At 39.2% G+C, this 26,262-nt stretch overlaps 1 protein-coding gene across 1 annotated transcript in view; it reads left to right on the forward strand.

Annotated features, from left to right (window-relative positions):
- Positions 1-10,733: 10,733 nt before the first annotated feature.
- CALCR (calcitonin receptor) overlaps positions 10,734-26,262 on the forward strand; it is a gene marked incomplete at its 5' end in the record, with an annotated part of 117,388 nt that continues 101,859 nt past the window's right edge. Inside the window, 2 exons of the mRNA XM_077808749.1 lie at positions 10,734-10,826; positions 24,882-25,035. Coding sequence (XP_077664875.1) covers positions 10,734-10,826; positions 24,882-25,035 — 247 coding nt within the window. The remainder of the gene's footprint in view (positions 10,827-24,881; positions 25,036-26,262) is intronic.

A 26,262-nucleotide genomic window follows, 5' to 3' on the forward strand; every position in this document is an offset into this window, starting at 1 on the left:
ATAAAACTCCTCCAAATCCAGCTCAGAGGTTTTTCTTTGTGGACAATAGGGGATGAGGACGAGGCTAAAGCCTAGGTAAGAGCCTGGGTATGAAGACATATGCTAAATCTTTATATGATACTTTGGATATTTACTGCTTACTGTTGTACCATAATATAGTTTGGTTCATTTTGAATTAGCAATATAAAAATTAATGTAAAGGAAACCTTCCATTGGTGGTATTAGGTGTTTATAGCTTTTGACCTAATTCTGCTGTGAACCATTAGAGTTGTGAGCTTACTGCTCATTTAGATAATATATTATAAAAGCTCCCTTGGAATACTGACCCAAATTTAGGACTATTGTAAGTGGATGAAACACAACAGAGTTGTCACCACATATGATTTGGCCCACTATCTCTAGTTTATTATGGATCATATGCAATTACACATTGTATAGTTGTGCATAACACACAATCCATAGTGAAAATATAGGACTACACACTGCAAATGCACACTATATTCTAACATAAGTTGTTTTCATTTGAATTTTTTTTCCCCAAAATTTGTATGAACTTATTCCATAGTAAAATGATAAATTTTAAATTTAAATATTGACTGTTTTTGGTAGAGTATCCAAAAAAAAAAAGCACCAGAAACTAACTAGTCAAGCAAACCTGTTAATTTTAGCAGTAATAATCTTTAAACATTTCTATTTAAGGATTTCCTTAAAGTTTCTGATCCTTTTCTAACATAAACTTGCTTCTTATGTGAGATAATTGATATGTGATATTTAATCCAGAGACTCATTATTATGAGAATATAATGTCTCTTTATCCATTGCCTTGCACCTTATTTAGTCATTTATACCTGAGAAATTCAGAATTATAGCATCTTATACCCACTTAGCACTCACTTTGGACAAGTGTAAGTGAATACATAAGGTGTAGACCACTGGAGAATCAGTCCCTAGGAGGGTAAAATCATCACTATAATAAACCTGTCTTTTCAGAGACTTTTAACTCTGTGAAGCAATCACCTTTTGGACTGAAATTTTACAAGCTTTAAATCTTCCTCAGGCTGATTTTTTTTGGGGGGGTGGGTGACGGGGACCCAAAGACTTCAGAGGAAATTTCCTAACACAGATCTTAAAAATACTGTCAATTTTACAGCCAGTTTGCCCAGTTGGCAAAACCATTTTGATATGTCAATTCCTTTCTGTACGTGATTCCTTTGTCTTTCTTTTAACCACTATACAAGCAGTTGTCTAACAGCTGAGATTAGAGATGGTTTCCTAACTAATTCAAAAGTGACAATTTTATTTGCTAGCAATATATTCCATATTGATCTTTACTGCTGAATTATCCATGGTTGCTCTGAGCCTAGTTCATCTTCCTCCCTGCATGAAAACTACCTGTGGGCTATTGCATTGTAAAACAACCACCTTTTCTGATAACCTGTTGGTCATATTGGCGCATCTATATACAGGATTTTCAGGTAATTAATTCTTATTTAGAGTACATATTTCCAGTGTCAAAAGATTAAGCTGCCCAAAATAAGTTTAATTTTGGTCTTCAAAAAAATCTCTTATGTACTAGTCGTGCTCAGTATGAAAATGTGCACCCTTCACAATTTGCCCTATTTATGATCACTCCTTTTAATCACAGACATTCAATAAGGTATTGTGCAGGACAAAGAATACCTTCAAAATACATGAGAGACAAGTATTGAATTCCTTGAGCATGTCTTTGCACATTTACCACTAGTTGTTTTGTTGAGTGTGCCCTATGGTTCATGGCAAAACAGTCTTCTCTCCTTAGCTAGTCGTCTTTAAGAAAAATAGGGCAACAAAACATGTCATCTACCATATAAGTTCTAAATACAAAGGAACCTTAGTTGGTTATTTGATATATGTCCATCTGCTTGGACTGTAGCTGCCTTTCTGTCAAGTATAGTCTTCTTCTTTCTGTAACAGAAAGCTAAAGTACCATCTCATCCATCTCAGCTTCCTAAAACAAGTTCACTGACTGAGCCTTGTTCGGTCCAACAGACTGTACAATATGTGCTAATTTTCCAAATTAATAGTAGTTTCAAAGAGAGTAAGTGCTTTCCATGAATGCAATTTACTTAAAGAGGCCTGGGAAGGATTCTATTACACTTGCAGATGTTGGCTTTCTTGCAACTTTGGTAGATATTAATCCTACTAAAGATACGTATCCCAACAGATATTTTTCAGAGTTCTTTTGCCTTGACTGGTGCTTTTACAAGAGAAGGTTAAGGACCTTATTTCCTGGCCAAACTCTGAAACACTTACACAAGTAAACTCCTCTGAAAGTGAATGGGTGTTACCTGAGTAAAAACTGAGTAAAATTAATCAAGTACCAGTGGATTTGGCCCTCTGCTTGGACAGTAAATCTTCATTTAAAGAATCTCAGGTATGTATGTATGAATCCCATGAGGTAAAGTCTTGTTCCAGGTCCTCAGCATAGTCAACCCAGGTAGAGGATGAAGGCACTCCAGACACTGAGCGTTGTTCTGAGCTACATGGTCAAACACCCCCTTGAAGTATGAGAATAGTCTCTCGGATGGGATTGTGCAGTAGGATGAGGGCCCATCGAGGATCTCTCTGATAGCCGTAGGGCGGTTTGACCGGTAGAGATTCTGGATCCTGGATGCTGCTGCTGGATCATAGTAACGACTGATGTTCCTTCTCCTGTTGTGGTTGTGTCTGGACGCAGAAGCTCAGTGCGCAGTTGGTGTGTTCCCCTGAGTTCCCTTCCTCCCAGATAAGATTTCTGCAGACAGCTCTTTAGTGAGTCTGTCTGCAAGGAGGTCAAAGCCCTCGAAGGAGGCTGTCCTTGCCATTTCCTCCATCCAAGAGGCTTGCCATGGTGTGGCAGCCCTCACCATGGGCTGCTGCTCTTCCGGCTGCTCAATCTCTGCAGGATCAGGCTGGAAAGCTAAAAGGACTAAAACAAAACCAGCAATACTGTAAATGTATTGCAGGACAAAGCAGCATTATAGGCAGAATATATGAATGATCAAAACACTTTTATTCAGCATTTCTCTCCAAAATTCTTTTCTTCTCATTTCTTCATGGCTCAACAAACTCTCTTGTTCCAAAACCAGTGAGGAGTCTTTCCTGAAACCTCTCCCATTCTTCTCAGTCCTTTTTTGACTGAATAGAACACTCCTTTCATGTGGTGAGATTACTTGGTGGACATGCCACACTATGTGGCTAACACAGCACTTTCCCATAATGAACATTCTGTTTGGTCCAGTATTGCAGCTGTAGACACTAACATAAGGATCAAAGACAATGTGATTATTACTTTAAATCCAGTTCTGGAACTCTAGAAAGTTGCAGGACCAACAGAAGAGTGTTGTTAGTAGTGCAGTTGTAGGCAGCAGAACTAGTAATCATAGCTCAGAACACATCATGAGCCATGCTTCATGAACAAACCAATAAAGACATAAAAACACATTGGCATTTCACGAGTAATTATTACAACCAATAGAGTATAAAAAGTTTATTTTATAATAGAAAATATTGTGCTTTAAGAGTGTGTCTATGATTAATAACTAATAATGAACTTTACCAAATACATATTCATGGACTGTTCTAGATGACATCAGAATCTGAGTTTTCATTTTAAAAAGAGTGTAAGTTTGTAGCCCTTTGGTTGCAGAGAGAGCTTGAAAAGAGGACCCAAGTGCAATCATAATATCAGACATGCAATCATGTCTGAGTCTGCAGACAGCCTGGTACAATCTGTCAGACAGTTATGAACTGACCCATCCATCTCAAAGGGGTGTTAACTCCAAGACTCACTTCTTTAAGAGGATGTGCCACACCACCCAAGCAGAGGGCTTTATCTGCAGCAGGAAGGGAAGAGTGCAGCAAGCCCCGACCACACATCCCTGGTGCTGGAAACTTGGTGTCCAACATCCAACAACATTGCAGTGTACAATAGCTGGCATTTATAAGAAAGAAACAAAGAGTCATTTGGGTTTTCATAAGAGTCACTAGATATTCAAAGGAGATCAGAATTTAGAAAACTCCATTATAATAAGGGTCACCAAGTGAGTGAGAGACTGTTTATTAGAACAAGCATCTGCTGAGGAAAAGTGGGTGCACATATGGGAAAAATGCAATAAAAAGCCACCTAAAATAGTTGTGTAACAAAAGCCTGAAGTGCTCAGGAGTTACCATCCCTTCCTGTGTCTCAGAGTTATGAGTTCTTATAATGACCAACTGCTATTTGGCAAATTAAGGGAGATCTGTTCAAAGAGTGAGCCTGTCTGCACTCACTGTTTAGAAATGGTAGACTAGCTAGAGGTTACCAGGCATTATTATCTATAAAGGCGGCTTGTCAGACTTACAAACAGATGCATGCAATGTTGTAACTTGTATCTAGCTGCGACACTGAGTTCATTTCCCAGAGCTGAAGAAGAGCTGCCTGAAAGCTTGTCTCTCTCACCAACAGAAGTTGGTACAATAGAAGATATTACCTCACCTGCCTTGTCTCAGTCACAGATGGAGGCATAAGAGGAGCATGACTTCAAATTCATGGAGTTTTCACAGGCTATTTGAACCTCTGGAATAAGCAGAGAGTTCACCTGCAAGACCAGATCTTAGGTGTCCACTGGAGGCCAGAGAGCCCCTGCTGCCTCCCTCCAGTTCCCTGGGAGCACAGCTCCAATGCAGCTGCACTGCCAGGAATTCCTCTGCTGGCCACTGCTGCTGGACACCCAATCTCTACATGTAAGCAGGTTCTTCATAGGCTTGGTACAGAGATGATGGACACACAGCACTAGTCCCACACCCTTGCTGCTTTTCGCCACTGAAGTTACCTGTTCTCACACATTGATCCCTGACCACACAGACAGGAAACAGCGACATGGAGATGGCTGATTCCCCACTTCCCTTCCCCACAGGAGGTGGAGTTCAACATAAGTTTCCCCCCTCCATGTATGTCTATAGGGGATGATCCCATCCATTGTTTATGCTCCTCTCCATTAACTAATTCCTACTGGAGAGATGTACCCTTGCATATACTTTTGTATTTATTGTGATCATCATCCTTAATCTTATATTGATTCTAACGCAAGTGCCTAGCAAAGTTTATTATTGGGCTTTATTATGGTTAACAAAACCAAAACCCAGTCTTACATCAAAATCCTTCTTACTTGGCTCATAGAAGACAATGCTCTTGGAAAAGATGTCTGAAAAAGAGATGAAAATAGGTACTGGAGTTTTATGAGGTGTGGTTACTGCTGGGCAGTAAGAAAGATTGTAGAAGATTTAGTCTGGGAAATAATTCTTACCCATTTACAATCTAATATGTTTTAGCACAACCACCAGAGGAAATAGGAAGCAGAAAGGGGGAAGTGGATATATAAAGGTAGTTACAATCAGCCTTTTTAATTAGGAGGAGAGATGAGAATGAAATCTTTTAAAAATACTTCTTTCAGCATGTAAGAAAGTGTGTCCACAATCTCACTAGGAAATCATTTTAAAAGACGGGATTTATCAACAGTTACCACACAGTGCGATAATGTAATTTTTTCCAGTGCTAAATGTAGGTGGAAATGGTGGTATCATAGATATAACTTTGTGGCACCTATTGGTCAAAAACTAGCTTTTTAACTATAATCACTATTAATTGTTCACATGGTCTCTACTAACTATATCATTCTGTTGAGTTTTCTGTTGGTACTATGTTGTCATGATGCTAGCTGTTTAATAATAAAAGCATATTTAAAAAATAACTGTGCTACATATATGGAAAAATATTTTTCTCCTGTGTACCATGTTCCCACCAATGCAGTAGGAGGTACATGAAGAACAGAAAAGAAAGAATGGAGAATTACAAGCAAGACTGGCAGTTTGCTGGATAGCACAGAGTAATCACATAAGTATGTGTATATACACATATAACTACACATCCTTTATCTTTTCTAATCTTGCATAAGCAAGCAGATTTCACCTACAAACCTGCCTTTTCTGATGATACAATTTTGAACAAACACATGCCTTGGAAAAGCTGTAGGGAAAAATTGTAAGCATTTAACCTCTGATCTAACTACACCATTGTTTCCTTTGGTTCAGTTGTTTGGCATTCCTGATCAAGTACAAATATGTGGACAATATACTGTTATTGAAGATTATTTTTGTGGTCATCACCCAACATGTCACCTCTTGAGCACTGCAGATGCAAACCAGCTTGTCCCTTCTGTGAGGTAGAAAGGGAAGGCTTTCAAGATGTTGAACATCAAGTCATTTTATCTCAAAAACTTCTATAATTTATAGTGTAGAGAAACAAGAAATAGGATGCCAAACCCTAATAATTGTCTGTCTTAATGCCAATTCAAAGATATGACTCCCGCTATTTTAGTCACATGGAGTTTGTTCCATGCCTTGGGGACATCATGGTTAAAGACAAGCAAAATAATCACAACTGTTAACTGCGACTGTTTTACTATTAAAGAAAGGCAAAATAAAACAAAACACAAAAAAATAAACAATGATTATTTCAGCTGCATTCTTTTCTGTATGTCTCTGTGTAGAGAACTTTCAACAGAGATTACACCTTTGAGAGTATGTCTACTCTGGGAGGGAACCAAAGTACTTTACTCCAAATTAATAGTGAGTCAAGACTTAGTATATCAAAAATAGCAAAAAACTTTTATAGATGGGCAAAATAATTTTGTCTAAAAGCAGGTGAATCCTGTATGGTTTATTCTGGATAATCTAAAAATTTATAATGTAATGTAAATAAATCCTATGAAACTGCATGAATTGCTCAGAAGGAGCCATTGAAGGAGTTGTCTTAAAACAGGCAAATTAATGAATATCAAAACTCTTAAATCTGAATTAAATCCCACTATTTCTCTCTGTTTACCAAAGATTAGCATATGTTTCCTCTCCAGGAATACATAATCTGAACAATCTGGTATTTAACAGGAGAAGCTGTTATGGTGTTAAGTTACAATAGCATTTCAGCATTACAAGAAACATTTAAATCTAATTCCTTGCCAGTGCCTTACAACTTTATCTCACCGACAATGCTGTAGTCTTGGTGATGTCATCATATTGCAGAATGATGGCTGCTTTTTGTACTGCATTGTATCTTCCCTTGTTCTTCCTACCTATTGTTTTACAGCTGCTGTTTGCTTGCAGGGGAGAATTGAGCAGGATGAACTGTGATGCGTGTGTGAAAGATATGGCAATTTCCTGCAAAATTCTGGACAAACATTATTGCATTAAGTTAAATGTTATTGAATTGTTTAAGTATCTAGTGAGCATATTATATTAAAAATGCAAATGTTTATGTATTATTGTGGGATTATATATGAAGTATCTAGGGGGAGACATGACTAATCTAAATCCTGGGAAGTGTTATGAGCTTCAGTGAACTCTTTTAAATGATATGCCAGACAAGAATGAACTTTTAATTGGATGCATTTCCTTGGAAATACTCAGGAGGAAGGGAATGCAAATTCCCACATACAGATTCTATCTTTTGAAGTTACCCCTGAGGTGAAACATATTATCTACTGATTTCCTATTCCCAGGGACCCAAAATCAAAGGCACAAACTGTATAAAGGAGAGACTTACAGATTTATGGTGGTTCTTGAGGAAAAGGTGTTATGAGCTTGTAACCACAGGGAAAAGCCCATGTGTGGGGTTTGAAGAAGTGACTGCTACCAGAGCCCTTGTTGGGATCATCTTGGGTAAGCTTATTGGCCTGCAGTTCTTTTATTGTTTTAATATGCTTTCACCTTAAGAATAAATGTGCTTGCTTAGGAGAAGCTGTGTGGTACCTTATAATTGTGGACAGTTACACTGTCTGAGGAGAAAACAAAGCAGGCCTGCTTAGGCAGTCTAACTTGCAGGGTAATTCATAGTGTAGGCAGGGAACTGTGCAGCCTGGAAAAACCCCAGTCGGATGGGAGGAAGATGTATTTTTCCTCCCAAGACAGGTGATGGCTGAGGAGCTGAGAGTTTAAAAGTTGGTGCCCTTGCCGGACAACAAGAGGGAAACACAGATGTAGTTGCCCTGAACTGTGACAAATTGCTGTAAAGTTGAAGAGAGGAGTAGAGCACTTGTGCTTAATTCAGAGTTTTATACTGTTCACTTGCCTTGAATTTCATTGAGAAGGAAAATGCACCTCTTTCAGGCTTGGTTAGATTCAAATTAGCTGTAGTCATCCTTTTATTAGCTCAGTACCTTTGTGGGTTGGTCTTGGTAATGTCTTCAGTTCATGAATGTAGAATCTGTTAATACATATGCAATAGAGCTGTAATTTTTTGCTCAACTTGATTGTTACACTGCCTTTGTTTTTCTGGTGGGAACAACTTAGAACATCTTTAGAGCTGGAATTTTAACTTTTACTTAGTCCATTTTCTGAGATCCCTTTTAGCTTCATCGGGGTTTAATAGGAGTTGAAATTCTTCTTCACATAAGCCCAAGCATCCTTATGTCAGCAATAAAAGCTTTCAGTTCTCAAAATAGTATTTTAAAACTTATTAATTCTTAAAGAGTATTTAAATTTAAATAGCCATTTGAGAAGGCATTGTCTCATCTTCACCGTCTCTGGAGAGATGGCTCTTGCTTTCCAGAGTTTGGTAAGGAATTTGTTTAAGCAGTGGTACTGAGTTTTTTGATAAAACCCCTTGTAGTCTGGTTGTTTTTTTTGTTTTTGTTTTTGTTTGTTTTTTTTTAACCAAAATGATCCTTGGATTTACAACCTGTCATCCACAGTATATTTACAACTTGGTACTAAAGACACCTTATAAAATGTCCTGTACAAAGGACAATAACCAAAGCTTATACACATTTTCAAAACATAACATAAAAGGCAATAGTATAGCATTAAAACAAGGTAGCAGTTTATAAAAGCTGCATTTTAGAACCTGTATAAACACACAGGTGTTCTATGGCTGAGAGCGTTATCGTATTTGACTTTTTAGGAGCCTCTTACAAATTGACATAAAGCAGAAGCCTCCTGGAATTTCTTTAAATTAGCCTGACAGTTCATAATAGAGCATATGTTGTTATACTCTACAAGCATGGTGGGTATAAAAATAATTATAGGTATCTCTTGAAATTCAGTAAAGGGGCAGGCACGTTGTAATTATCTAACTCTATCAAAATAAATTACGATAATTTTATCGATGACCATTTTTCCATCAATATTGAGATTTCCCCTCTACACTGCCCAGGTTCAAACAGGGACTACATCTCATCAGATACAAATCTGCTGTCTTTGGGCGAAGTTTTCCATTGCTTTTTACCTTGTGTTGTCATTCACACCTGAGCAAAGTAGGGATAAAATATTCGCATTCTGATGGTAGCAATTTATACCCACTTCCCATTTACTTTGCATAGATGTAAATCACAACACAAGAGGCAAGGCAAGGAAGAATCAGGCCTTATGTGTTTTAAAAACTTTTAAAATCATATGGGTTACTTATATTAATGTCTCTGATTGCTACACAAGGGCAATATAAGTGGCAGTTGCTCCCTGCAGCCTGCTAGAAAGCCTGTGCTCCTTCTTCCTTAGATTAGAAAGTATCCCATTTGTATTCCTTCATCCCAAAGGATAATATATTTCATGCCAGACTGCTTGGAAATGAGTGATTTAGTTACAATGTTGATGCTGATGCACTGTTGCATGTGAGTGGTTGTATGTGCTCACTAGCTGTAAAATTGATAAAGGGCCAAATTCTGTCTTTTGCCCTCAGAACTCCCACTGCTGTCTATGGAAGTTCCAAATATGTGGAGTCTTGCAGGATCATGTCCCAAGACTTCAGCAGAACACATCTCAGTCTCTGATTCTAAGATATCAGAAAAATACAGGTGTGAATGCCTGGTCACTTTCCAACAATGTCTGAAGGTTATCTATGGTACTGCAGAAAGACTTGAATAAATAAAGTTGCCAGCAGCATTTGAAAGAAACTTGTCATTGGTATTATTATTACTTTATTATTAAGCATTGTTATTCTTTATTGAACAATGGTATTGTGCAGGCACCCAAAGGACCCAATTGGCTTTGAGGAATTAAGGGGGAAGATTGAGCTGGCCACATGCTGCTTCTGATAATGTTCCTCTCTGGGACACTAAGGCCTTTTTAAAAACTATCTCCAGGAAAGTGTTGTGTTGAGGACTGATATTCTGTTTCATGAGGAATTACGAGATTTCAAAATTTGGTTTTTGTTTTGAATTTGAATGAAACCTGAACATTTCAAAATTCTTCTCAAAGAAAAGTTTGGGGAGGGGAATTTGTTTCCAATCAAAACGTTTCATTTTGACAAAATCAAAACCATTTTCATTTCGACTTTTTTTGTCTTCTATTGTAATATAAACAATTTAAAAGTTCTAAAATAAAAATAATTTCAAAACAAAAAATTGAAATGTTTCATTCCAAAAATGTCAAAATGGGATGTTCTGATGTTGGCTCAGCTTTTTCCTCCAAACTGCAATGTGCTTTTAATCACATCATTTTTATAAAAACTAAGGTTTTAAAAGTGCAAAGGATAAAAATGAATTTCTCTCCAGATGGAAAAGAAACATTCAGAGAGACAGATGTGAAAACATACAATCCTTCTCAGTGTATTCAGTGCAATCATAAACATACACAAAAACACATGCAAAACTTTTAACGGGATACCAAATGGGCAGGAAAATTGTCACAACTGGCCATGGATAAATAAGGTCTAATCTGTTTTTTGTTGTTGTTGTTCAATTCCCAGAAGGGTCAGCAGAAACGTGTCACCGAGGAAAGAATCCACAATGGAAAAAACAACTCACAGTTGCTTCTTACTGATTATGCTTCTAATCGTAAGTAAAAGAAAAATGAATTGCTTCTGACACCATTATAGAGGCTCAACTTAAATGTATACCCCAAATTAAAAAACACAGTAAAAGGAAAAAAAAAAAGAGCCACCGTGGCTTAACAATTAAGTAAAAGAAGCAGTGCGAGATAAAAAGGCATCTTTTAAAAAGTGGAAGTCAAATCCTAGAAGGGTAAATAGAAAGGAGCATAAACACTGCCAAATTAAATGTAATAAGAAAAGCCAAAAAGGAGTTTGAAGAATAGGTAGCCAAAAACTCAAAAGGTAATAACGAAATGTTTTTTAAGTACATCAGAAGCAGGACGCCTGCTAAACAACCAGTGGGGCCCCTGGACGATCGAGATACAAAAGGAGCACTTAAAGACGATAAAGTCATCGCAGAGAAACTGAATGAATTCTTTGCTTCGGTCTTCACAGCCGAGGCTGTTAGGGAGATTCCCAAACCTGAGCAGTCTTTTGTAGGTGACAAATCTGAGGAATTGTCACAGATTGAAATGTCACTAGAGGAGGTTTTGGAATTAATTAAGAAACTTAACAGTACAAGTCACCAGGACCAGGTGGCATTCACCCAAGAGTTCTGAAAGAACTCAACTGTGAAATTGCGAAACTATTAAGTATGGTTTGTAACCTGTCATTTAAATCAGCCACTGTACCCAATGACTGGAAGACAGCTAATGTAATGCCAATATTTAAAAAGGGCTCTAGAGGTGATCCCAGCAATTACAGACCGGTAAGTCTAATGTCCGTACCAGGCAAATTAGTTGAAACAATAGTAAAGAATAAAATTGTCAGACACATAGAAGAACATAAATTGTTGGGCAAAAGTCAACATGGTTTCTGTAAAGGAAGATCATCTTACTGATCTATTAGAGTTCTTTGAGGGGTCAACAAACGTGGACAAGGGGGATCCAGTGGACATAGTGTACATAGATTTCCAGAAAGCCTTTGACAAGGTCCCTCACCAAAGGCTCTTATGTAAATTAAGTTGTCATGGGATAAGAGGGAAGATCCTTTAATGGATTGAGAACTGGTTAAAAGACAGGGAACAAAGGGTAGGAATAAATGGTAAATTTTCAGAATGGAGAGGCGTAACTAGTGGTGTTCCCCAAGGGTCAGTCCTAGGACCAATCCTGTTCAACTTATTCATAAATGATCTGGAGAAAGGGGTAAATAGTGAGGTGGCAAAGTTTACAGATGATACTAAACTGCTCAAGATAGTTAAGACCAAAGCAGACTGTGAAAAGCTTCAGAAAGAGCTCTCAAAACTAAGTGACTGGGCAACAAAATGGCAAATGAAATTTAATGTGGATAAATATAATAAAGTAATGCACACTAGAAAAAATAACCCCAACTATACATACAATATGATGGGGGCGAATTTAGCTACAACTAATCAGGAGAAAGATCTTGCAGTCATCACGGATAGTTCTCTGAAGATGTCCATGCAGTGTGCAGCGGCAGTCAAAAAAGCAAACAGCATGTTAGGAATTATTAAAAAAGGGATGGAGAATAAGACAGAGAATATCTTATTGCCCTTATATAAATCCCTGGTACGCCCACATCTTGAATACTGCATACAAATGTGGTCCCGTCATCTCAAAAAAGATATACTTTAGCATTAGAAAAGATTCGGAAAAGCCCAACTAAAATGATTAGGGGTTTGGAGTGGGTCCCATATGAGGAGAGATTAAAGAGACTAGGACTTTTCATCTTGGAAAAGAGGAGACTAAGGGGGGATATGACAGAGGTATATAAAATCATAAGTGATGTGGAGAAAGTGAATAAGGAAAAGTTATTGTTCCCATAATATAAGAACTAGGGACCACTAAATTAAATTAATGGGCAGCAAGTTTAAAACAAATAAAAGGAAGTTCTTCTTCACTCAGCATTCAGTCAACCTGTGGAACTCCTTGCCTGAGGAGGTTGTGAAGGCTAGGACTATAATAGGGTTTCAAAGGGAACTGGATAAATTAATAGATGTTAAGTCCATTAATGGCTATTAGCCAGGATGGGTAAGGAATGGTGTCCCTACCCTCTGTTCGTCAGAGGGTGGAGATGGATGGCAGGAGAGGGATCACTTGATCATTACCTGTTAGGTTCACTCCCTCTTGGGGACCTGGCATTGGCCGCTGTCGGCAGACAGGATACTGGGCTGGATGGACCTTTGGTCTGACCCAGTATGACCATTCTTATGTTCTTCTGACACCTGACAAATGGTAACCAGTAGAAATGTTCTGAAATCTAATACAAGTCTACACTATTACTGTTGTACACAGAGGACAAGGAATGGGTGTCCAACTGATTAAAAAACAAGAATAATAAAACTACTGGCAGAAGAAATCTCTCAGAAATATGGTATGCCTTAAGATCAGTGTTTCTTGATGATACAGAGAGGAAAGAGTGAGGACTGAGTGACTATGAGTGAGTGTCTATGCATTCTAAATATGCAGTAAGAATAGTGTTGATGTCTATGCTATAAACTACCTCTGACACTGATTAAACTTCTTCTCTGGACTTCACTTAAGACTCAAATTTTATAAATAATTGTGCTGAACTGGAATTAATCTTAGCCAGTCAGAGTACGAGGATGCTGAACAGTGATTCAATGAATGTAAGGTCAGTCTGCATTCTGAATGGATACTGCTATTGGAACTAACCATCCATCTACCTACATGGCTGCCTCCACTACACACCCACTGCCCGTCCTCTCACCCTAACCAACTCCTCATAGCTAGGCATGGACCCCCTGGTCCCCATGACCCCGAAGAAGGTTTATATGCCCACCCTCTCCAATAAGCAATTTTTTAAAATTAATTTTTAGCTGCCCCTCCCCATCTCCTCTTTCAATATCCCCCTCTCTAGTCCTTTTTATACTTTTTTCCTAATTTCATGACTCTTCTTCCTTCCCCTTTCTCTCACCTCTATGCCACTCCCTCCTCCTCTGCTCTAACAGATGACTGAGGAGCACTTATATGAGGCTCCCCATCAGCTCCCTTTCATATGTGTTAAACACAGTTTAGAGACATTGCTCAGGTACATGGCCTGATGACAGTTTCCAAAGAACCTCTTCTTCCCTGATACATCTATGGTGTCATGTCCCTCAGAAGCCCCTCTGACCCTTGCTTCCTTCAGTCTGGCACAGCAGTTAGGTAGTTCCCCAGGCCTGCTTCCCATTTAGCTTTTAGGAGAGGGTGAGAGGAGGTGGAGAGAGGCCAGAGGAGTTGTGTGAACGTGAGATGAAGTATATCGGGAAGGGAGATCATGGAGGAGATCAGGGAGAACTAAGAGAGATTGTGTTTAGTAAAACAGGGATTAATATTTATGGGTTCCTGAGGAGCAAGATGAAGTACAGGGTGGGTGGCTGTAGCTGGGGAGGGGAGATGGAGGAGGAGGGAGTGCAGATTTAACTAGAAAAATAGTTCCTATTAACTTGGCCTCAGAGGTCATTAGTCCAGGATTCAGCTAGTGCTTTATAAACAGGAAGTGACCATATGATGTAAGCTAAATCATAGGACTGTAAGGGACCTCAAGAAGTCATCTAGCCCAGTCCCCTGCACTCATGGCAGGACTAAGTATATATGTACAATAAAAGCTTTCTGTTCAGAGGAAAGTGTGTCATCATATTCTGATAGTTGCATTGGTGATGGTGCAGAATTACCCCAGCTGGGGTACTAGAAGGAGGGAGCATTTGCACAATGTCTCCCAGAGCTCCAACATGGATGAAGGGGGGACGGTTTGAAACAGGATTGTTTGTTCCCCTCTGTGGCTGGCCAGCTTTGTTGGCTAATTAGAAAGGAGGAAGAAGTCACCCCCCACCCCCTTTTGGAGTGACTTGCAAATTGATGCCAGCATCATGTGTACAGGCTGCAGTGTTAGCCATGCCCCCTAAAAGGGGGCACAATGGGGTAGGCTCTCTCACCTGAGCCTTCCCTATATTTCTGTGCAGGCTCACCTGCAAAGTGTTCAGTAATCATAAAATGATTCTGCTCCAGATTAAGGCTACACAGTGGATTTAGATGCAATGAGACCAATATTGTATTTTACAAATGTCTTTTGATTATTAAAATCCTTGACAAAGGGTCATTAAATCCACAACTTTTGCATATCCATTACACCTCAGTGACTACACTATACATGGAAGGTCTGAACTGTTTCAAATTCTGAAAGGTTCATGTACCCTTGAAATATTTGTCATTTTAAAAACAAGGAAAACAAATTAATCATGGGTAAACCAGTGTGACAGAATCAAAAGCAGATTGTAATTGTATATAATTGTGTAAACTGATATTATGGAAAACTTAGGTAATGGTGACAAATTTCTGCAGTTCTGTTACTGAGACATTTGCCATTTTAATGAGCATACCCTTCATTTGGTACTCTATCACTACAGCCTTCACAATTTTTAATATAATTTATTTATATCTGGTGGCAGGCAAGCCCTGGCCCCCATCAGACTTTTGTGAGTCAACCACCTGAGCAACCTTCTCCCTAAAATTTCTAAAGCCCATGTCTGGGCATTGGGCCAGCAAGGTGCACAGTGACTGCAGAACATAGGCCCCTTCTGCCAATCACCCAGTCAACTGCTCTTCCAGGATCTAGGCCGGGTAGGGATTCATCCCTTTGATGGACTGGTGGGTTGTTGTTCAAGGCAAACTCACTTAGCATTTTGTGGGTTTCTGAGTCTGAGAATAAAATTGCTTCATCTGTTCATGGGGAATGGGGGGGAAGTCAGAAGCCAAAAAAACTTCCCCTAGCTGCCTAAAGATATTTTCAACAGTGTCTTTCTGGTCATCCGGCTGTGTCCTATTCTTACTTCCTCTAGGCAGCTCCCCACAGCTGGCTGAGCAGGACCTTGGCTTTCTGTTGCTTTGGGGGGCAATACGTTTGAAATGCAGATTCTAGCCCCTCCTGGAAAGCCAAGAAGCTGCTCTGACCATCCCCCATAAACCAGGGCAGTCAGTGGGTCACCATAGGATATGTCAGCATCATTGGGATTGGATGGGCAGCCTGAGGGATCCAGACTTGACATGGTCCCAAGGGTTCCTGCCTAACCTCCACAAATCCTGTCCATGATAACACTTGCCAGGTAGGGGGCCATCTGGAGTTAGTTGAGTGGATTCTAGATCTTAATCCAGATGCGAGGGACAAACCCTTTTTTTCCCTGGCAAACATCAACCTCCCCCGCCCCCCGCCGCCACCCTTGGGGAGGAAGGAGGTAACCCCAGGAATGGACACTGCTATAAGCAATAAAGCAATACTTTTAACTAAGCAGGACAAGTCCTCAATCCATATCAGGGGCAATGGCGAGAGGAGACCCCCTTTGGGAAGTTACACATATGCATTCCCCAGCAACAAGACAGTGTACCCAGTCCCCCACATCTAAATATATAGATTAATGCTTGTTGACCTGATTAAGAGTTCCAGTAGCCCCAGCCCAAAGTGAAGTAAGACTCAATGCTTTGCTGTAGTCACTGAAGCTAGAATGTGCTGTGAACTCATTGAACAGTGAGTTCCATTTCATGTTTCCTGGACCATCTATCCCCATTGTTGATGAGTTAGTCCAGAGTTTTCAACTGAGTTCACCTTTTCTCTGGATCACACCCCTCTGCTGTGGCTCCAGGGTCCATCCAGCTGTTCTCTATTTTAGTCCAAAAATCAAACTGCCAATACAGTGGCAGCATCTTTTCCAATCCCAACCCCTGGGACTAGCTGATTGGCCTAGAGCCACCCATGTGACCATCAGCCAATCTCCTCTCTTGGTTTTGGAGTGACAACCTCCACCATAATGAAATTCAAGACATGGGCAACCAGCCGCTTGTTTTTGTTTGAGAAAGACACTCGTCATCACCAGTGAAATTCCATTAGTCTGTTAGCCAATTTCCTGCAGCCATCCCACCCCCAAACAGAGGAGGCAGACCCTGCTGGATCTCTGGAAGGCAGTGTCCTCCACCACCTCTAGCCAATCAGAGCTTTCTTGAGTGGTCCTATGCCACCTCACGCTTAAAATATATATAACTTTCTAAATTATTTTCTGTTGAGAGGGCTTTTCCATTTTTGCAGGTGCTGTATCGTTCTTAAAGTCCAAAGCAATTTTTACTATTCGTTAACTTTATTGAAAAAAGGTAAAAGAATCCACTCTTGATTTTGATCATTAATTTAAAATATAGAGGAATCTGTTGAGCACATATTGTACACAGAGTATAATTTTGCAGATTCCTGAGGAAAGTATAGGACCGAATTCCACCGGCCAACCTATTCAGAAGAAAATGGATCTCGCTGAGCTGCCTCATATTACATGTGGAAGCTTCTCATAATAAATGCAATAAGGGGTGAATCATCATTTTAAATCTCTTCACTATTTACTTTTTTCCCCTAAGAGCTATTTGGAAGGAGCAGGATCTGATTATCCGTGCTGTTGCCTTTGAAAAAATTACTTTAAAGTGAATATTCCACCTTGCAGCTACATATTGCCAGCCAGCTGTAAGCAACTGGGGCTCAAATGTACAAGTCTTACTTGTACAGGTATCCCCCTTGAAGGCAAATAAATATTTTATAGTTTAGACTTGGTGAGTGTGTTTCTGCAATTGCTTATTTTCAAACTGTGGTACAAACAAAATAGGTACAGTTTTCTATTAAACAAAAGCCTGCCTGCACCGAAAAAGGTAGATTCTCAAATTAAGGGATGCTCCAAGGTTTTAGCTCAGTCTCTGCTTTTAAAATTTAAAAAATAAAATAATGTCATTGTGAATTCAAGTTGATTGGTCTAAAGTTGATTGACTGAAGTTGATTGGTCTAAAGCAGTTCCTTGTGACAAAAGGCCAAATATAGTCTTCCTTCAAGCCCATGGCTTCCATTGGACTACTCATATAAGTAAGGATTCCCCATGTGAGCCAGGCTTGCAGGACTGCCTCACAAAAGTAGTATAATAAATATTAATGAAGAGAAAAGTTGTTTTTCACTAAAATTACGGTGGCTTCCCATTATGCTAGTGATGGTCTCTTCCTTATTTAAAGACCTGCCAATATTAGTGATGTAAGCATCATGGGATCGCAGTATAAAAACTAGCTTCTATCCTGCTTTAATGCTAGCTAAATATTAGAAGAATTTTAATGTTCAGTGTATGAATGTGAGGAACTAACATTAAATATTTCAAAGTTATTTTACTCATGTTAAACAAATATTAAAAGATGGGGGGAAATTATTATAATGTTCTATAACATTGAGAGTACGGTGCATTAATTGCCCTCCTAAAGCATGCTCAATGGATTCTATCACTATCCTGCCATTAATAGTCGTGAAGAGACATGGGACCAGATTCAAGGTTCTGGAGGGTCTGTGTAACCCTTGCTGAGATGTGCTGTGTTCCCACTCAAAGATTGGATGTACCGAAGGATAGGAATTTAGTGATCTGTATAGTGGTGACGGTACATAGCAATTTAAAAAAGAATTGGGAGGATATTTTTCAGCCACCAGAACCAATAATAATATATTATTGACTTGGCCAGAATTCAAAAGAGATTTTTCTGGGCTCAACATTAGAGGTTACCAATTTTACTATACTTAGTTTAGAAAAAAGACACGTGGAAGGAAAGAAAGTGATTCAATATATACCGTTTGATCCTAAATGTTACTTAGAGTCAATAATTTATACAGTACTTTTTATGTTTTTATCATTACTAATGATGGAGTAGTGCCTTTTTGGAAACTTGTTCATCACATGAAGCAGTTTCTGAAACAACTATATTTTGTGTTTCTTTTATCTGGAGTCTCTGTTGTACAAATGAAGAAAATCTTGCATCGATAAGACAGACGGATATACCTGTGTTTAAGAATTCATAGTAGAGTGGGACAAATAATATATACAAATTGCTTTCATCTGGACTGTATTACCAATTCTAGGTATAAAGAGATCATCAGTATTCCCAGCACTCTACTCATAATAATAATTCATCTTCTTATAACTGTCATTTATTGAGTGGTGGCTTGGTGGTCGTATGTATGACGTCATTTACTTGGACTTTTAGGAGTGACATCATATGTACGGCTGCTAAACTGCTGCATGAGACATCACTAAAGCAGTTTTCTTCAGAAGAAATAATACTGATCACTTATGCCATATGCCAAATGTCCTGATTATGAAGTTGTGAATTATTTATTTCTCTTTAATAAAGAATAATTTGTAATGCACAAGGTATTCTACTTTACTGTACATATCGACATTATTTGTACTTCCATCTGAAATAATTGATGGCTGGGAAATTTTTTCAATACATAATAATGGACTTATGGAAAATACAAACCCACACAGTATAGCAGATATTAATCGATAAAAGATTACTTAGTCTTGTTAAATATCTTTTATGACATAACAGATGTTAGAAAAAAAGCATCTTAAGGTTAATTCCAAAAATACCCAATTACAACCCTCCAAATCTAAATTTCCAAATTTAGATTTCTAACCAAATTCCTTGATAATTTCTCCAAGGAACTAATAACCTGATCCAATGTCCACTGACGTTAGTCGGAGTTGGATAGGAGCCTATATGTGTATCTGAGCCTATAGCTGTGGAAGAGTGAACCATAGGATGTTATGAATAAAGTCATTTCCCCTACTTGTCCCAAATGACTTTAAAGCTTCTTTGTATGCAAATAAGGATAAGAGATATATAACCCTTTTTTGCAGTCTATGATACTTATTTAAGTAACCTCATAAAGAAAAAATTGAGGATGCAACAATAATATGTCACCTCATTCTAGATGTACCACCATTGACTTCAGTGGTCTTTGGATCAAGCCATTTAATACCAGAGTGGTGGGTGCAGTATAACGTCCTTGTAGAGGCCCGTGTCTGTCCCTCCCCGTCAAGCCTGGAGGGAGGCCACGCCTCCTTGCTTCCACATCTCTGGAAAAGCTGGCTTAAAGGGGAATTAGTAGCCTCTGAGGCCCTAGTCCTCTAGGCAGAGCCAGGCATCAGAGAGTCTAGGTCCCTGGCCCTCAGGCAGGGCAGAGCAGTGCATAGTCTTGGGGGCTCAGGCCCTCAGGCAGGCCCCCCAATAGTCTCTTGCCTGATGTCCTAATTCAGGCACATGGCAGACAAACACAGACCTCTTGGTCTAAGGAGGGAAGGCAGCCATCCTAGGGGTGGGGTAAAGGGACCCAGGCTCATCCTACTCCACAGGGTCCCATCCCAAGGCCCTTACAGTGGAGTGCTCTGCCACTGGGTCAATGGTGATCCCACTACAACACGCCAACCAGCACTCTGGCACTACAACCAGACTATTGTCTGGTGTTCCTGGACTACTTCCTATAACCCCCTCACTGGGTACCTTCACTTTGTGCATGTCCTCTGTCTCCTCAGGGTACACAGCTAGCAGCAGTCCTAGCAGCTCCTCGGTGCCCTCTTTAGCTGGCAGCTCTGGTAGCCCCTTTAAATCCTCTGTGATGTAGAGCACAAGCCCCAGCAGTGGTGGGAGATGTCTGTTTCCTTCACTGGCTTCATCCAACTGAACTGGAGGGCCCACCTTTTGTACTTCCTGTTTCGCCCCCTGCTTCTGAAGGGGCAGGCATAGCTAGCCTGGCTTTACCCACCAGGGAGTGGGCTGGGTTCCTCCCTGTCAGGCCCAGAGGGAGCCATGCCCCTTGCTACACTCCTATATACAATAGAAATGACTAAAGCTCCTGTTATAAATATAAAGGGAAGGGTAACCACCTTTCTGTATACAGTGCTATAAAATCCCTCCTGGCCAGAGGCAAAATCCTTTCACCTGTAAAGGGTTAAAAAGCTAAGGTAACCCCACTGGCACCTGACCCAAAATGGCTAATGAGGGGACAAGATTCTTTCAAATCTGGAGGGTGGGGAACAAAGGGTTTGGTCTGTCTGTGTGATGCTTTTGCCAGGAACAGATCAGGAATGCAGCCTCACAACTCCTGTTAAGATAGTAAGTAATCTAGCTAGAAATGCATTAGATTTCCTTCTGTTTAATGGCTGGTAAAATAAGCTGTGCTGGAGGGAATGTATATTCCTGTTTTTGTGTCTTTTTGTAACTTAAGGTTTTGCCTAGAGGGATTCTCTATGTTTTGAATCTGATTACCCTGTAAGGTATTTACCAGCCTGATTTTACAGAGATGATTCTTTTACCTTTTCTTTAATTAAAATTCTTCTTTTAAGAACCTGATTGCTTTTTCATTGTTCTTAAGATCCAAGGGTTTGGGTCTGTGTTCACCTGTACATATTGGTGAGGAGTCTTATCAAGCCCTCCCCAGGAAAGTGGGTGTAGGGCTTGGGGGGATATTTTGGGGGAAGACATCCCCAATGGGCTCTTTCCCTATTCTCGTTTAAAACGCTTGGTGGTGGCAGCATACGGTTCAAGGACAAGGCAAAGTTTGTACCTTGGGGAAGTTTTTAACCTAAGCTGGTAACAATAATCTTAGGGGGTCTTTCATGCAGGTCCCCACATCTGTACCCTAGAGTTCAGGTGGGGAAGGAAACTTGACAGCTCCAAAAATGTATTTTTCACATGTCGTCCTCAGACTTTTGTACCTGATTTTAAGAGACAGTGGGAGAGAGAAAAAAAATACTGTTCATACTTACAAAACATTGGTCAGATTTTCAAAAGTATGCATGCACAAATAAACTGTGCAAACCTACCTGATGTGTGGACTAAAAAGATTGTGCACTAAAAAAACAAAACTGAGCTTATGTCAGTGACTACCTTTGAGAATCTGGGCCCATTGTATCAAAATGTTAATGTTCTGGTTTTTATCCAAATACAGAAAATATTTACTATATGCCATAAGGCAGTTTCTATTTATAAGACACTCCTAAGAAAGTCACCCCTGTGTTTTTAATTTCTCTGGATGAAATCAAGGGCCCATTGAAGTTGGTGAGAATTTTGCCATTGACTTTAATGGGGCCACGATTTCACCCTTTACATTTTCTAATGACTAGAGAATACAGTCCCATTTGTTACATTATAGCTTAATTTAAACAATAGGTGATATAGATACAGATAAAATGCACTGTCCTAAATACAAAATTAACAAAGCAGGGTGTGAGATCTTACCCCATTTGTACACACACACACACACACACACACACACACACACACAAGACCAACAACCACAGAGTGAGGTGTTCTCCTTTAACTATACACCCAATGAGAGTTTTGCCATTATCTTCTTTGGGAACAGGCCTAGTCCCTTTGTGTGTGGCAATTTTTAAAATTGCTCTTCAAGAATAAGATGTCTTCTCTCTCAGAAATATCCTACTGACAAAAAGACTATCATCCCCTTTAAAAATGGCTTTACAATAGTAAATCATCGTGTCCGCACTTACTACAAGATCCCTTTAGTACATTTCCTTTCTGCTGGCATTTCTTGCTTTTAATTTCAAGGTACACTATGTTTCTGTCCTATGTAGCCTCGGTGAATGCACAGTCCTCTTTTATTTATATATATAAAAAAGATGATCTTGAAAAGGTTAGAAAAGGATGGCAAGATTTTTTAATTACTTAACATGTTCTTACTGTTCTAACATATAGATTTATATTTTCCCCTTTTACCTCATATTTGAATTTTTCTCTAAGTTGTAAGGAAAACTCTAGTGGAACAAACATGTATAATTCAGGATCACAAACTTTTCAATCTCTTCTGGCATTGCTAATCTTTGAATTCCTTTTTATCATGTTTGGCCAAAAAGGGGGTCAGATCATCCCTTCTCCAGGGGAAACCTATTTAGGGGAAAGGAAGCTCTATGCACAGAAAAATCAGGTGGCTCTACCTCCAAAATCTGCAGATCTTTCCAAATCTCCATGCATGGCAGGGAAGCCACCAAAAGCAGAGACCATTCATATGGAGGCCCTGTCCCTCTATTCTTTCATCCCATCCCTCTGTAGCCTTCCTTGCTCACTGAATGTTTTGTTAATTCCTCCTTGAAATTAAGTTAAATCCGCAACATCCCCTTTTTCCAACACCAGGGTTGGGTGGGGCTGAAATTAATGGCTACATGGAGTAACATGTAGAAAATACAAGTAGAGGCTTGCTGTAGTAATTGGACATTTTAATAGTATCTCTCTGAAGCATTGAATTAAATGACGTTGCATTGCTGTAAAATTGGTGTAAGCGTCAAATTCTTTGGGGCATTCTGATCATGGCTCTCCCAAGTGCCTCTTGCACCTTGTCACATCAGCACATCATGGATCTCATTTGGAACCATCCTAATGACTGATGCTTGATATTTGGTTGTTGCTGATGTTGCTTTGGAAGGTCTTTTGTGGGTCCCACTCCCTTTTCACTGATCTGGGGTACATTTACATATTTGTTCTTGGTTCTAGGCTTTCTATACACTTTAATTCATTTTTATCCAAGTATCCAAACGGAACCATCCAGACATATCTCACTACTGAGTGAAGGGTGTAGTATAAGTACCTAAATTTAAAAGAATAGAGTAGAACCTATCAAGAATATATCTCCCTTCTTCCTGTTTCAAACAATTATCTGCATATAATGAAGTAAAATGTGTTCTTCATCCCACTTACACTCAAAATGATGGCTGTTTGTTAGTGAATTAAAATGTTGGTAGCAAATGAGATTGTAAATTCCATTAGATATGGGGGCATTATAGGGCTAAAATGAAATAACTTGAAACAGGAGAATTGTGATAGAATACAATCTTTGCTTTCTGTAATTCAAACGCACTGTCCATGTTATAGACCATATAAAAGTGATCTAGTACTGTTAAATGAAACAAACATTTGGATGCAATAGTTTGTGGTATCACTTGAGCAATAAGGAACAAGTATTATTTTGGAGCAATAGGATGGTATTAAAATACCATTGAAAATTGTCATGTTTTCTATTTGTACAACTATAAATGCCTGTTTAAATCATCAAATGCTACTATAAACCCCGCAGGCTTGCAGTGAGTGACCTATAAATGGAGTAGATATCATCTAAAACATACTCCTGGGATCTTTTGTGGGAAAGCCAAAGATACATTTTGGTTTTGAGAAACACAATGCAGCCAAAAAGGAATCTTATATTAAAGCCAACAGATTTGCACGCCTAGTCTCTAAGGAAAACTAGGCTTGGAATAGTAAAGGTTGGGTCCTACATTTTCAAACTTGGGTGCCTGAAGTTACACTCCAAAAAAAATGTATGCACCGAAATAAATGTGGCCTGATTTTTAAAGGTGAAAAGCACCCACAAATCCCTACGGGCCAGATTGTGATGGCTGTTGTGGAGAGGTAGGGAGTCGAACAAGAAAGGGACCATAAGAACTGCTCATTCCATTCTCCTCCCATCGGGAGCACATTACAAAACAGGGGTGGAGTAGGGTGGAGAGAAACAAAAGCCCCACGCTCTCTCACTTTAGACTGGCCCACAGAGTTGGTCTGGTGCAATAGAGGGATCAATCAGATCTTAATGGGTGGAACAAGATGTGCACTCCCATGAGCACTGACCCAGCACAGAAGAGATTTTCCCTGGCTGAGACAGTCTTTCCCTCATTCTAGTAGAGTAGTGTGAGTATGCCCTGTCCTCACACAGGGCTGTGGAATAAATGCCACAATATAGCCCATTGTAATCAAAGGGGGCTACATATTCTATCACTCAGAATATGAAACATTCCGTTGATTTATAAGATATGGCAATAAGATACACAATGCTGGATACAGTGGAAAAACCTACTTTGACTAGAAAGGATAGCTGGGAGCAGCTGCTTGTGGGAGGGCAGATTTTAAAAAGTACCTGTAGGCCAATAATACAAATGAAAAGTTTCTCAGCCTTTTCAAGGTCTCTAATGATTCTTTATGTTACCTAGTGTAAGGGAAAGAATGTGGTTAAAATGCTGAGTTTATAGTGGAGAAAAACTACTATCTTTACAATTTGCTTTGCCAAAGATAAAAGTTCCATAAAAATTACTAAGCATATGTGCAGATAAAAGGCCTTTGAAGTAAGGATAACAGAGATTTCTGAACCTCATGTTTTTGATTTTCTCCTCCTGGTTTTACTCACTTTCATTAACAGATTTTCCTTTCTGCAGAGAATGGCTCCAAGTCTTACTTCTACTGTCAATTATACTGATCCTACATTAGAGCCTGTAGTAACTGAACATTCACCAGTACGACAGAAGATAATAGATTCGCAGTTCAAATGCTATGAGAGAATGAACAGAGATCCACCATATAGAAAAAAAGGTAAAAACAAAAGAGGGGGAGGGGAGAAAAACCTGTAATTACATATTTTCTGTATAACTGTAAAGGAACATTTCCTTCTGTGTACTAATATTATTATACATAGTCTTACTGTCTGCATTTGCAAAATATACCAATTTATCACCTATTGTATCAGTTTTAGGGAGAATAGCCCTACAAATGATCATGGAGAATGAACTATCCTCTCACCCTTAGAGATCATTCCTCCCTGACACCGTTGAGGCACACTGCATTGGCAATGCGGTGAAGCTTGAATTATTGCTGTTCATGCTTTGGGAACATCAGTCTTTACGGCTGTCAGTCCAGCACCTTTCACAAGTATCAAACCCACACAAATACTTTAAAGAGAGAAAATGTGACTAGCAATCTCTTCACATAGATGTCATTCTATTTGCTTCAACTAGCCATTTCATTTTTTCATAATTCATTTATTGACTGACACCTTTCCGGTTTCTAAATTAAAGTAGATGTTCTAAATGTACTGTGTTCTAGGTTAAATGTAACCATCCAGTCATAGGCATTATTGTGAACAGCTCAAAGAAACCTCTGCTGAAGCCAGAGTGGCTGGGCCAGCCGTAGGCTGCCAATTTTCAGTGGCACCAAATCATGGTCAAAGCGGGGAGTCGTGGTTTTTTTAATTTGGTTCAATTTGTGTGTGTGTGTGTGCTTTTTGAAGGAAGGGTGGGCACATTTTCCATCCTGGGCGACAATACACCTAAGGCTGGTTCTGTGGAGTAGTGGTCAAAAAGGCAAACAAAATATTGGGATGTATAAGCAATGGAATGGAAAATAATGTGGGATGTATAATGCTGTCATGATATAAATCCAGAAGCACCCTCACTAGGAATACTGTGTTCAGTTCTGGTCTTATCTCGAAAAGGATGCCGTGGAAATAAAAATAAGCCAGAGAAGGCTGACAAAATGATTACAGGCATTGAGATTTTATGTGAGGAAAGAAATAAACCTACTGGGACTGTTTAGTATAGAGAGGAGACAACTAAAAGAGGGCATGATAAGAGATGCAAAATAATGAATGGTACAGAGAAGGTAAATCAGATAGGTTTTTCTCATAATACAAGAACAAAGAATTTTGTTGAAATTGAAAGCTGACAAATTTATGACATCTATATTGGATTAAATAAGGTATTTTTTTACACAATGGATATGTAAACTAAAGGACTTAGTACCACAAAATATTATTGTGCCCAC

This window comes from Eretmochelys imbricata, chromosome 2 (assembly GCF_965152235.1).
Source record: "Eretmochelys imbricata isolate rEreImb1 chromosome 2, rEreImb1.hap1, whole genome shotgun sequence".
NCBI classification, from domain to species: Eukaryota; Metazoa; Chordata; order Testudines; family Cheloniidae; genus Eretmochelys; species Eretmochelys imbricata.